A 14,743-nucleotide genomic window follows, 5' to 3' on the forward strand; every position below is an offset into this window, starting at 1 on the left:
ATTAGGAAAAGGATATTGAAGGAAAAATAATCCAGCACTGGCATGAAATAGAGTTCTAATCTTCTTCTTTGGATCCATGGGGTGGGGATTACAAATTGTAGTAGAAGCCAAGCATGACACAAATGATATATTGCCCCTAGGGACAGGAACCACTCTTGGGGACAAAACAAAGCCTTCTCAAACCTAGATCCCTATCTGTGTAGGCCAAGTTCAGTGTCTCATCTCTTTGATGATATATGAGGAAAACCTTTTCCCTGTTGCTGAAAATATTCTGCAACACTGAATATTTTACTTTTTTGGGGGGAGGTGGGTAAATATTTGGCAACACTGAGGTGGATGGGTACTGGGGATTGAACTCAGGGCCACTCAACCACTGAGCCACATCCCCAGCCCTATTTTGTATTTTTATTTAAAGACAGGATCTCACTGAGTTGCTTAGTGCCTCTCTTTTGCTAAGGTTGGCTTTGAACTCGTGATCCTCTGGTCTCAGCCTCCCGAGCCTCTGGGATTACAGGTGTGTGCCACTGTGCCCGGCAATATTTTTACTCTTGATTTATGTGTGCATGTGTGCACTTTGCAGTGATCATTAGGAAGTTATACACTTGGAAAAAAATCTTTTTCATTTTGTTTTATTTGTGGACATACCACATATTTAAAGTTGCCTTGGAAATCATGACCGTTGGACATACACCTCAGTGTTCACCCTTTTTGTCACTCTTTCCATTCCAGAAACATGGCATTAAGGAAGATCATTCAAGGTGGGGACTGATGGGAGGGATGTCTTACAGAGGGACATAAGGAAACTTTAGGGTGATGGATTCATCATCTTGCCTTGCTGGCTTCCTGGGTGTATACATATGTCAGAACTTATCAAACTATACACTTTAAATATGTGCAGGTTGTTATGTGTCAATTATACCTAAATAAAAGTATTTTAAAATAAATAAAAATAAAATTAAAAAATAAAAACAGAGATATTGCTCACTTGGCTGGAGTTTCATTCTTCATCTACTCATTAAACATGTTTAGCCTGAGAAGCAAAGGACATGTCATTTCAAAATGTGTCAGATTGATATATTGATTGTGTCGAGCAAAATTACCTGAGGAACTATAACTTCAGAATGGGCCCTTTGACCTGTATATTACTACAGGCAGCAAGCCATGAAGATTCTTGTGGGACGGATGTCCTTCACATACCAAGGCTGAGAATTCACCCCGATCACCATAGACTCATAACTGGGGCTGCAGTGAACCTGAATAAGCAAAAGTCGCCCTCATTTTGCTTCTATATCCCTGCCCACCATGTAGCTACCCTTACCCAGATCCATCTGTCCTTTCATTCTTTCCAAACTTACTACTTTTTGTCTAAAAAGCATTAAAAGTACCATGCTTTAGTCATTTCTTCAGACTTCACTATCTTGTGAAGATCCCCACGTGCATGCAAAATTAATAAAACTTTTATGCTTTCTTTTTTTAGTATTTTTTAGTTGCCAATGGATTTTTTTAAATTTATTTGTTTATTCATATGTGGTGCTGAGGATCCAAACCCAGGGCCTCATACATGCTAAGCAAGCGCTCTACCACTATGCCATATTCTTTTATTAATCACCTCTTATATTAATTGTGTTCCTAGATTTCAATCAAAGAGCTCTAAGAACTAAGGGGTGTAGAGGGTATCTCTTTTCTCCACAATACCTATAAGTCTAGTGCTAAATACTGGGGGCTAAATAAACATACAAGGAAATGTTTCTTCTTTTAAAATTAAGAATCCAGTAGAAGTACCTAATTTTCTATGATAGAAATACCTAAGTCTTCAACAGTATACGGTAACTTTGCAAAACATTTCAAGTCCTATAGAATTTAGGCATTAAATCTTCTAGGATTTAGGCATTAAATCTTCTAAGATTGGAGAATACCATAGGTAAAAATTACTACTTTGTTCACAACATTAAATTAAATTTTTAAAATACGATATGAAACTGTATCCAGTTTTCTAATTTTTTAATAATACATCTACATGAAATAGGAAAGATTTATCAAGAAAAAATTAGTAGCAAGTTACTTTTTAAAATTTTTTTTGAGTTGTAGATGGACACAATATCTTTATTTTATGTTTATGTAGTGCCTCCCACGTGTGAAAAGAGCACTCTACCACTGAGCTACAACCCCAGCTCATAGCAAGTTACTTTCTAATAGGACATTTTCATTATTTAGATAGTTAGCATTTCTTACAATGAGCTAAGCTGTTCATTCCTTTCTTTGTTTCTTCTTTTTCTTCTTTTTTTGAAAAGCCTAAAATGCCTCTGGAGACCTAAGCTTCCATGACAAAAAACTTTCCTTGCAGAGAGCAGGGAAAGAGAATTTAGCAAGCCACACACTGTTCTGTGCAGCTGCTGCCAAGCAGCTAATCATGTTTAATACCCACAGCAAGTCCCATGGCTTTGCCTGAATTCAAGTGGGTGAATGTTATCCTAATCACATATCCAGAAAAGGAAATCCAAACACTGGGACTTCCCAATGGGATCCTGATGCTAGAAGCAGGAATTGTTCATGTCCTTCTGACTCTGCATCCATGGGAAATATATTAAGCCATTTACCCCTCCTGACAACTTCCTGTTCCTTTCTCCCTGCTCTTCCATCCTCCAAGAAGTAAAGACTGCAAGTAAAACAAAACCCCAAATACTTGGTGTAAAAAGTCTGCTGAATTAGGGAGGACTCTTCTGATGGTAAGGTCAGAAATCCTACAAGCTTAAGCGTAGTGGACATTATTGACTCTTTGTGCTGAAAAAGGTAAGGTGTAATCCACAGGAGCCAAACCTCAGAGACTTGAACAAGAAATCCATGCTGCCATGACATTTTTTCTCACTTATCTTTCCTCCCAGATTGTTTTTCCTGACTTCATCCTCTCTACCTAAAGACAAGTCTTTTCTGTACAGTATAAAAGATGCTGCCAACACCTTAATCTTTACATCCTTCAGTTCTGTGATGCCAAAAGCAGCGCCATTTCTTATTAGCCCCATACTGAGATATCTTAGACAGCCACAGTGCTAGGCTCGCCTTTCATCACCAACCCACTTCTGACCAATGCCTGTGGCCCAGGATATAGGATACCAAGAATGGCCAGACAAGGGTCATATGCTCATCCAGGGAGGGCAAGATACAAATGATCAGAAGAAGGTTGATGATGAACAGAATTGGACAAATAAAAAACAACAGCTATTCTAGTTTACTGAGTTGGATAAACCTCTAGGGGTCTTCTAAAATTGTAAATCCATTCATGCTTCCTCTCCCCATGCCTGCAACATAAAGCTACCTGCCATTTCACTTCGAATAAAATCCAAATTAGTTCTGATTTTCAGGGCTGTACTTCATATGACTTCTCCCTACCTTTCACATGATCTTCCCTTCTCTTGCGGCACCAGCTACAGGAGCCTTCTTTCCCCAAGTATGTTTTAACCTTTGGGCATTGAAACTAGTTCACTTATCTTTACATGCTTACCTTTCTTATCCTTCACTCCCTTTGTCTGTCTGTCTTCCCCTCTTCTCTCTCTTCTTTTCCCAACCTCCCAAAACACACACCCACCCCACCCAACCCACACACACACACAGCAGGTTTATTGTTGGGAGACAATTCTCCACATTTTACTCTCATTTCTGCATGTGTGTATCAACTTTTGTTCTAGACTATCTTTTCAAGGATGGTTGGATAGCTAATGGGCTTGAAGTTCAGCCACAGGGCTGCAAATGCCCCAATGTACTATTCACTGATCCTCAAAAAAAAAAAAGAACTTGGAAGATTCAATGAAGAGGGTCTGGACATTTTATTAGTCTCCTGCTTCTTGGTGGCAGCAGATTGGGATGCAATGGAGGGCCACATCACACCCACAAGGAGGAAGAATATATATGATAGGTTGCATGCCAACAGCACAGGTGGATTCCTTCAGATGTTTTTACTTAATGAGAACATTCTTTTGCTTTACAACCAAGGTTGCTCTGCTTTGATCCTCACCTAAGGATTAGAGACAAGGGAAGTGACCAACCTCCCTCTTCTATTTCCTTTGTTATCACGTTCTTCAGAGTCTTTTTTTATCTCACTGCAAGCTTTCCTAAGGCACTGACTAATGTTTAACCCAACATGTCTCCTTTAGGCAAAGAGCAAATTTATGGTTTTTTTTTATGATAATAAAATGTCTCTCTTCAGGGCAAGAGTAATGTAGGTTGACTAGGAGCCCCGTGTCAGATTAAGCTTCCCTTAAATTGGAGATTCCTCATCTTACAGATGCAAACTCACTGGTTGTAGATTTTCTGCCTCGGCATCATCTATCTGCATGAGACTTGAGGCTAAGGGGAAACATTGCAAACCTCAGCTCATGCTGTGTGCTGTACTTTGAAAAATAACATCCCTTTTCCGTGATCTTGGAGTCTTGTGCCTTCTTCCAGCATCCATGTACTTGCAGGATAAAATCTCAGATGTTTGGAGGTTCATTAACATATGTGTAATTTACTTCCAGTCAAAATTCATACTTTTAAAGTTTACATTTCCGTACGTTGTAACATAGATTATACCAAAAGTTAATGAAATCAGGTTTGGGGGTGTAGCTCAGTGGTAGCAAGGTTGCCTAGCATGCACAGGCCCTGAGTTCCAGCCTCAGCACTGCAAGAAAACCACAACAATAAAAGTTGCATAACCAACACTACAATCAAAACATGGACTATTTCTGTCACCCTGAAAAATATCCTCATTCCCCTTTGCAGTCAGTTCCGACCCTCTATCTCAAGCTCTGGCAGACACTAATCAGAATCTAGTACATTTAGGCTTTCTTTGATAATTAGGGGGAAAAAATCTTAAATTACTTCAGAGATTAGGAAAACAAAAAGAACTTGAACTCTGAAGCGTCAGCAGGATGCCTGCAATAGAAGCAAACAGGAAGGGAAAGCACAGACTGGGCTTTTTTTAGAGTCAGAATAAGAAAGATTTGCAAATGATTGATAGGTCATGAAGAAGTATAGGAAGTATTAAGAAGTAGCTAAAAGCAGCATGTTCCTGAATACCAGTCCGAGACCTAGGGAGGGCAAGCAGAGTTTGTCAGGGAAGGGGAGGGACAGCAGAGTTGATTTAATACCCAGGGGGCTCTTGTGTGCTTCCATCAGCTTCCTGGCAAAATTAGTTACTACTTTCTGTTCTCAGTTTTGCTTGTGGTGTTTTGTTGTTGCTGTTTGTTTTCTAGTGTTGGGGATTGAATCCAGGGCCTTGTGCATGCCAGGCAAGTGCTCCAACACTGAGTCACATCTCCAACCCTTACTTACTGGTTTTGTTCTAATTTTTATGATTTCTTTTGACTGTTAGCATTCTATTTTTTTGTTTGTTTGTTTATTTCAAGGTTCCATTGTAAGCTTTACAAGACTGCTTGAATAGTAGCAATGAAGGTAAGATATTGTAACAATACATGTCAGCATCCAGAACACTAGTTATTTGAAGTGTAAAATCATATTTTACTTTTCAATGTTTTGAAATGTTCTTTAATTAAAAACAGTGTACCTGCATAGGAAAGATGTAGTTAAAAGAAACAGAAATAAGTTGAAGCGAAGAATATTTTACAGCTAAAACGGGATGTGATGGAGAGTCAAAGTTAGGGAATGAAGTACATCAAAAGCAAGCCCAGTCCTATAAAGTCAACAGGTTTCTTGGAGTTGAGTTACCCTGCACTGCTGCCTAGACCCCACACAGGAACTAAAACACTAAGATCAGATAAGCCAGGCACAGTGGAGCACCGCCTGTAACCCAGCTGATCTAGAGGCTGGGGGGGGGGGGCGGGGGGGGGGTCACAAGTTCAAAGCCAGCCTCAGCAACTTAGTGAGGGCCTAAGCAACTCAGTGACACCCTGTCTCTAAATAAAATACAAAAAAAAAAAAAAAAAGGTTGGGGATGTGGCCTAGTGGTTGAGTGCCCCTGGGTTCAATCCCTGGTACCAAAAAACATAAAAAATAAACAAGAAGATCAGATATAAGTTATCCCTCTCAGTTTCCCTTTCTCCTCTCCACAATCTTTATAAAAAGACTGTGTCCTGCTTTTCTCACTATAGCTACATTTATTTTTCAGATCAGTTTTCTCCTGATTCATCTACATGTGCATGGTTTAAAATAGATTCCCAAACACAGGCTCCAAGTGACCACATCCAGCCACCTGCAGGCATCTGACTATGCAGGTCCTTAGTTCAGCTCCTTAAGGCTGGACCAGCCTCACGCATGAACTGTCTCCCTGTGGATCCAGTTTTCAGTGTGGGTCCAGCCAGCATAGCTAGCATCTAGCATGTGCTTCAGAAGCAGCTTCTCTCAGATACACGGTAATGAGCAACTGTTAGGCTTCCTTCTGACTCTTCACTTAAAATTACATGAATATTGAAGGATACCCAGAGAATATAGTTCCCTTTGTTCTGGGGATACTCTTAAATTGGAAAACATTAAAGTAACATTTCCCAAAATGTCACCTGCAGAATATAGTTCTATAAGAAGACAAGAGATATTTAAAGAAAGAAAAAAGCATTATAGGCACAATGATTTTGAGAAAACCAAATTTAAAAAAAAAATCAATTGGGACACTTTAGCAGGTTTCTCAAACCTATAATATGGTAATGTACATTTTGGATATCAAAGAAGGGGCAAAATCTGAGGTTTTGACCCTTGACCCCTTCATCTGGAACATTTTATTGCTCTGGAATTTGGTAGTACACAGATTGGGAAACTTGACTGAACTGATTCCATATTCTTGCTTCAACTGGAATCCTGTCTCCTTTTTTTCTTTTCTTTTTGTTATTTATCTATTAGGGATAGAACCCAGGGATGCTTTACCACTGAGCTACATCCCCTACCCATTTTATGTTTTATTTTGAGACAGGACCTTGCTAAATTGCTTAGGGCCTCACTAAGTTGCTAAGGCTGGCCTGCAACTTGCGATCCTCCTATCGTAGCCTCTTCAGTCACTGAGATTACAGGCATGTGTCACAGTACCTGTCATTCTTATTTTACTACTATTTTACTATTACCTTACTCATGCTACCAAATTCACAAGGAATTTGCTTTTATAGTATATATAACACTACAGAGAAAATTTTATTGGAGGGGCTGGGGCTTGGGCTCAGTGGTAGAGCACTCGCCTAGTATGTGTGAGGCACTGGATTTGATCCTCAGCAACACATTAAATAAATAAATAAATAAATAAATAAATAAAGGTATTGTGTCCATCTACCAAAAAAAAATGTATTATAGGAAATTTAAATCCAGAGAGTTTTAGAAATAGCATTTTGGATAGCCCCGACTATATAAATCAATATTCATGGTCAGCAATTTATTCTGCAGCATTTAAACTTAACTATAAAATATAATAAAAATGAAATGGATTCATATTGCTAACTCATTTAAGAACAGCAGTCTCAAGGTTACTTATAGTCAAGGCCAGGCAACTTGGGGGAGAATTAAGAGAAATGTCTCCAAGTAGTGCTATTCTGATACTACACATTCTGAGCTTAAATTGGAACCATTTCTTAAATGCAAATTGGAAGGAATCAAGTTTATGTCAGTTGTCACTTAACATTTGCAAGTACAATAAAATTAAATGTATTTGTTCCAGCGTTCTCCAAATTATACCACCTGGTTGATTTCTTGAGGGGGGAATTTAAATAGACTTAAATCTATTGAGATTTTTGATTTAAAAGAAAAGCATGCAGTGTTTGGATATTTCTCCTATGTGAGCAGTTAAAGCCAGCCATATATTTACTTTGTAAATTCCATTTGAAGGTGCCACATAAAAATCTTTCAATTTGGGTGGAAGTTTTGTCAGGCCTCACAGATTAGATTTATATGGTTAGCAGTCTGGTAGGGTGTTTTGAAGGGACTGTGGGCAGGCCCACCAAGATAAAAGACAGCCTATTGCTTCTAAAGAGTAAATCCCCCCAAAATATCTCTCTCTCTCTCTCTCTCTCTCTCTCTCTCTCTCTCTCTCTCTCTCTCTCTCTTGCAGTAGAAGGAATGATGGAATTAGGTACATGGGAATTTGGTGATACTGGTGGGAATGATTGTTTTGTGCAAGAATCAACAGTGGATGCTTAAACGGGAGATGAACATATGAAAACCAGAATGCGTGGGAGTCACAAAGTATCTTTCCACCAGATATTTGTTGAATTTATAAAAGGTACTTTACAGTGACATGACCTGGTAGATGCCATTTTACCCAAGTGCCTCCCACTTCACAGGCTGGAGGTAGGGAAGAGAGGACAGAAGCTATCCAGGGACAATACTTTCCTTTTGTCACACTGAACAAGCACTCTTGGCAGTGGAGGGTCCCCCCCTTTGCCTCACTCTCCTGTGTGACATTTGTTGGGGGCCTACTCTGCCTAAGTGCTAAAGATTCAGCATTATATAAGACAAGTCCCTGCCCTTTAGGGCCTTCCAGCTAATGGTAGAGATACATATCTAAATACAACTATTACAGAACTTCGTGACACATACAGATATACAAGAGAGGCAATTGTCCAAGGGAAAGTGCTGAGCTAGCTGTTAGGCACAGGTAGGGACAAATGGGTTTTTTAATTATTGAAAATACTTTAATGCTGATTGGTAAAAGCCACCAAAAAGGGCCTTTTCCCTGGGCTGCCCCTCACTCATATGTCACACTAGAATAAAGGATTAAGTGCTAAGCAGGACCTGCCCTTGTACCATTCTTATTCCTTTCTAATTGACCCCGTCTCACAAGGAAGGTCAGGGAAGCCTTCCTGGAGGAAGTGAGGCTTATGCCAAGAATGAATAGAAGTCAGCCGCATAAAGCACAGTATCTATTCAGGGCCCTGGATGTCAGGGAATGTATCACTTATGAGAAACCATGGATCATTGGGTGTTCCAGGCTCTTTGATACCCAGGGGGAAGATGTGAGAAATGAATCCTAAGAGGTAAGTTGAGGCCAGATCAGAAAGGCTCTGCATGACCTCCTACACCAACTGCACTATAAAATGCCTTTGGAGAAGTGGTAACATTGGAAGAAACACAAATAGTTAAGGCATAATTGAGGGAAAAGCATTGAAGAGTTAGAAAATGCATTTGCAGACTGTTGAAGTAATTCAGGCAAGAAATCAGCACCTTATTTAAAACAGAAGCAGTAACGGATGTGGAAAAATGGCTGAAATCCAAAGACATTATAAAGGTAAAATTCCTAGGGCATCTTGATTGGAGTGAAGAACTACTTGTTATAAAACGTTAAAATCTATTTAGCATCAGATAGAATGATCTTATCGGAAGTGAACCATTTGGTAAGAATGTGCCTATGCTTCTAAAATTTAAGAATTCATCTGCACAGGAACTTACAAGGATTAGCTCATTCCCCAACCATTCTTTTCTGAAGATTAGCAAATGCATACTTTGCTAATCTTTTGTCAACCATGGGGTTACATGAAAGTTTCCTTGCAGCATGGAGAAAGCGTAAGAACCCTACCACTTTTGCAGTTGTAGGTCCCGAGTTCAGGAAGTCTGCACCTCCCTCAGCCACCTCTGGTGCGTTCTCTGACCTGCTTGCCTTGGGTGGGTCCTGCTTTCCCCAGGATGGATCATGAAGCTGCCCTGCTGGAGAAGCAGCACGTGCATGATGTGTATGAGAACACGGCCCCCTACTTCAGCGACCTGCAGAGCAAAGCCTGGCCCCGAGTTCGCCAGTTCCTCCAGGAGCAGAAGCCAGGCAGCCTCGTCGCTGACATCGGTAATCCAGGCTTGTGCCCCCTAGCATGACATATATTCTGTCACGCCTGTTCTTTTCAGATTCATTTTTCATTTTTATTGTAACAAGAAGCCTGAAATGGTGCCCTTGGCCTGCCCATTCCTAGAATATTCTCTTTTTATAGCAGAAATGCATACCATCAAGTCACAAAGCAGATAGAGCACAGCCTCAAACCCACATTTAGATAGTGTCCATCTTTGCACATTCTCCACCAAAGCTGACCTAATCAATTGAATGAATAAGATAGAAACAATAGTGACAATGATAATTTCATATGTAGTGATGGTCATATTTATAAAATGTGTTTTATAGTAGAGACTCACCTTGGGTAAAAGAGCCAGAATCGTGGGGCTATGGAAGAGGTCTTATATCCTTTTATTAATCTCATGATACCTCTTCTCTTTTATTATGTAGTTATTTTGTTATTAGAGCATAGCTTTAAATGGAAAACATTTTCATAATCACTGATTTGTCTGAAAGACTTTAGCGCTATATCTTTCTGAATCAAGAAGTGATAAACCACAGCTCAGTAGATCTAAGACTAAAATTAACATGGGTTGGTTTCCCACTGAGGCATGCCTATCTGATACTGCTTTCTAGCAATTACACCTTTGACTGTGCCCATAAGAGTCGTTAAGTCTGCATTTACAATCTCTCAGTCTAGTTGACCCACTCAATAAGGGTAAGAGAAACACATACATGTCCACAGTTCCTGGCTTGTTATATGGTTATAAACAGTGTGGAATTTTTGGAAGAGGAACATGTCACATTGAAATCAGGAGACTTTGAAAAATACCGCTGTAATGTAAATTTTTTAAAATAAATCTGGTTTCAGAGGTTGGGGATGGAATTCAGTTGTGTAGTATGTGCTCTGCATACATAAAATCTTGGCTTCAGTCCCCAGCACCTCATAAGGGGGAAAAAAGAAACCAGCTGGATTTCAGAAGATGCAGTGATTCTGAAACTCTTACTACCCACAATCTAAGCAAAGTACCAAGACCTTAAAATTAGTAGGGGGGTGGGTCTTCAATAAATGGCTTTGGCACAATAGTACATGTAATAAGAGAGTTACTTTCTTATAGCTTTCACCAAAATAAGTTCCACATGAAGCAAAGATATAAGAAAATGAAATCATTGAAGGACTAGATGATGATTAGTTTATTTAAAAATATTTTCCAAAGCAAATGGCCTCTATGCATATAATACACATGCACACACACCTAAAATTATAAAAGAAAATAGAATTGTCATTATTCGTGGTATTCATGTTTTACGGAAGTTCTCATAAATACAGAATTAGTGAATACTGAAACATTGTTTTGAAGAGAATTATAGGAAGGGTCCCTGTAAGGCTTTGGTCACAACATTTTTGTCAGTGTATCAATGCATAACCTTGAGTTCCTGTTTAAAGGCATCTCACTTACTATCTATTGTTAATTCATTAACACTGAACTCACAACAGCACATTATAACTCATAATTGAACAAAGCGTATCATTTCCATATTTTGTTCCTAAAAGACCTCACAGCTTTCTTCTGTTCTGAAAGACTAGACTATTTGGGGGCCGTTTGAAAAGAAAGATCACCAACAAAATAATCACAAAAGTGCAAAAAACATGGCACTCGATAGATTATGGAAAGAACACTTATTTATAGTGTTGACTGAGATAAAAATCAATCTAGTCAAGAACAAAGGATAATTACATGTATTTTGGGACTTATTAGGATTGGAATCCAGGAGACACTGAATTTAAGTAGCCATGAAACTGTGCTCTTAGGTTTTGCAAGAAGATGCCTGCTTTTATAGCATAAATAGCAAGGCAGGTTGCTAATTACACTACTTGTTTGTCAGGAATTATGATTATAAGAAAGGAAATAGGCACATTCTCAGTCTCTGGACAGTTTTAAGGGGGAAGAGGAGTCTCACAAACTGTTGCAAAGACTGGTGAATTTCATTCCAGAAAATTGCATTTTGGCCCAGTTAACAAGAACAGTATGTCCTGGGGTGGTGTAGACAGCTCCGTTCAAAGATCAGCTGCGGTTGTGTCTGAAACCTGGCTTAACAAGTTCTCCCAAAGCCATTCTAAGTGCCTAGGATCAATGCAGCTCCACTTAGATCTCCCCTGGCAACAGCAGGAGAGCTGAAACAGGAAGGCCCGATACAAGGATCTTGGGCAGGTCAAAGTTTGGGCTGCTGTGTCAATGCACATATCTGAGAGCGACCATGCAAGTGCTCAGACTTTAGGGTTACAAGTAAATTTTAACATACAAAAGAATAAGCAAAGATGAATCTATTAGGAACAAAGATCAACTGTATTGATAACTTTCACTCCCATAGAAACTAAAAAATACTGTAAGACAAAAATCTAGATAAATATATAAATGAAATCAAAAGACAAAAAACAACCTGAAGTATCTGCAACACATCTGATAGGGAAAAAAATACATTATTTTCTTAATCTCCAGGACATTTTTAAGTCAATATAAAAAGGCCCAACATCCTATCATTTGTTATAGTAGGGTTAACCTGGAGGATGTTATGTTCAATGAAATAAGCAGGGCATAGAAGGAAAATACTGCATGACTTCACTTATATGCAACAACTTTAAAAAGTTGAGCTTGCAAAGCAGAGAATAGAATAGTGGTTACTAAGGGCTGGGGCAGGGCTGGGGAGGGAGGGGAGGGAAATGGGAAGTTTTTGGTTAAAGGGTGCAGAGTTTCAGTTAGACGAAAAAAATAATTTCAAAAGGGGGAAGAAAAATGACAACCAAGCTGGGCACAGTGGCACACATCTTTAATCCCAGCAGTTTAGGAGGCTGAGGCAGGAGGATCTCCAGTTCAAAGCCAGCCTCAGCAACAGCAAGGCACTAAGCAACTCAGTGAGACCCTGTCTCTAAATAAAAAACAAAATAGGGCTGGCGTTGTGACTCAGTGGCCTAGTGCTCCTGAGTTCAATCCCTGGTATCTCCCCCAACACACACACAAAAAAAATGACAACCAAAAGAAAATGGGAAAAGGATATGAACAAATAGTTTTTTTTAAGTTGCTGTTTACAAACTGCTTAAAGATATTTTGATAGGCAATCCATTGACAAGGTTCAGCAACAAAGACACATAAGGGTGCAAAACATCTTCATCCCAGTCCCTGGTACCAAATAAACCCATGCCCGAGGTAACCATGCTCTTAGCTTCTTATGTACCTTGGGATAGGTTATGTAAATATAAGTATCTTTGTGCCTCTAGGAATGTGTACGGTTGGGCATTTGTAGAGTTGCGTAAGATTTAAAACTACATAGCATTTTATACTAATAGTGCCAAGTTAACAAACAATATGTTATTTTATATACAAATTAACAAACAGTATGTTATTTTATGTACTTTACTGCTACAAATTATGAGCAAATAATATTCTTTGAACACTTTAATGGGAACCAACAATTGGATCGGTAACAAATATTTCTCTGCCCCTTTGTACATATGTTTTGAATTTTGTATAATTCACACTTTTAAACTAGTCAATAAGCAGTAATGTTTTGATGACAAAAGGAAGGATATATTATAAAATAAAGTTAAGGAAGAAATAGAAGAAAATGAAAGAAAGGAGTCCAAAGGGATGAGCAGAAGAAAAGACAACCTGATAATATGACTATCTTCATAAGGAAAGTTGATTTCTAGTTTTTTTATGTTGCCAAACCGACTGTTATGCTGTTTAATTTGACTGGTTATTACATTAGCAATTTATAATTACTTATAATGAGTTAAAACTAGTCAAACATGGTAGTAAAACAAAATTCAGCAGTAACCAGGTTCCAATTCCCAGACTGGAAATGTCTAGGCAGTTTCACAAGTTTAGTGGGAAGCTTTTAGTTAACTGAAATGTTATTCACCGCATCACCCAGTGCCCTAGCCAAGCTGATTGGCGGAGGTGTGTGGCAGGCACTCCCAGAGGGAAGCTAAATCTTGGAATCAGGGAGTAAAGGAGCAGGAAATGTGGCCTAACTTAAAACAACTTCAAAGAACAGGAACACCACAGTACTTTCAGGCAATACTGTGACCTGGGCAATTATGGCAATACCTTGACCTGAAACACACCATACATAAATGGAGTATAATTTCTCATTCTTCTAGTTGTACATGATGTAGAATTACACTGGTCGTGTAATCATACATGTGCATAGGGTAATAATATCCAATTCGTCCTACTATCCTTCTTACCGGTATCCCCTCCCCTCCCTTCACTCCCCTCTGTCTAATCCAGAGTACCTCTATTCTTCCCTAACACTCCCCCACCCCAGTCAATTTTAAGTGCATCAGACATGGAGGGCATTGTGTACTTTGAAATCTTCACTTGCGTGAATTTAGAAAGTAGGAGAAAGTCCAGAGCTGGATTTTTTTTTTTTTTTTTTTTGAGAAAAATTCCCTTTTTTTTTTCCTGACCCCAAAGAAAAGTATCCTAAAATCTTAAAAAAAATTAATATTTTTTACTTGTTGATGTACCTTTATTCTTTCTTTCTTTCTTTCTTTCTTTATTTATTTATTTATTTATATGTGGTGCTGAGGATCGAACCCAGTGCCTCACACATGCTAGGCAATTGCTTGCCACTGAGCCACAACCCCAGCCCCTTAAAAATGTTATTTTTGTGTACATAAAAATTAACTTGTCAATAATTAGGATTCCATTTGCCTCTTAACTCTCAAAGTATTTATTCTCAGTATCAATAGTCATTTTTGACTGACTAAATCCCATACAGCAGACACCATGCCTAATAGAATAAAACATTTCCTCATTCCTCGACTTAAGAAATTGTGTATAAAATGCATATAGCATTTGCCTTTTTTTTTTTGTCATAGGAAAAGAGAATTCTCTTTCAGAGAAGATTTTAGTCTAGAACTCTCAATTTTAAAAATGTGATTCTTTTTCAAAACTTTGGAGAGAATGTTTGTATTAGTATATCAGCAAATATTTGCCCATACTGGACCAAAAC

General features: G+C 38.8%; 1 protein-coding gene across 2 annotated transcripts in view; it reads left to right on the top strand.

Moving 5' to 3' along the window:
* Positions 1 to 14,743, top strand: part of Trmt9b (tRNA methyltransferase 9B (putative)) — a 59,116-nt gene that overhangs the window by 31,207 nt on the left and 13,166 nt on the right. For both annotated transcript variants that reach the window (XM_071610411.1, XM_027954670.2), the window contains exon 3: positions 9,588 to 9,742. In XM_071610411.1, coding sequence (XP_071466512.1) covers positions 9,589 to 9,742 — 154 coding nt within the window. In that variant the 5' untranslated portion in view covers position 9,588. The remainder of the gene's footprint in view (positions 1 to 9,587; positions 9,743 to 14,743) is intronic.

The sequence above is a fragment of the Marmota flaviventris genome, chromosome 3 (genome assembly GCF_047511675.1).
Source record: "Marmota flaviventris isolate mMarFla1 chromosome 3, mMarFla1.hap1, whole genome shotgun sequence".
Classification (NCBI taxonomy): domain Eukaryota; kingdom Metazoa; phylum Chordata; class Mammalia; order Rodentia; family Sciuridae; genus Marmota; species Marmota flaviventris.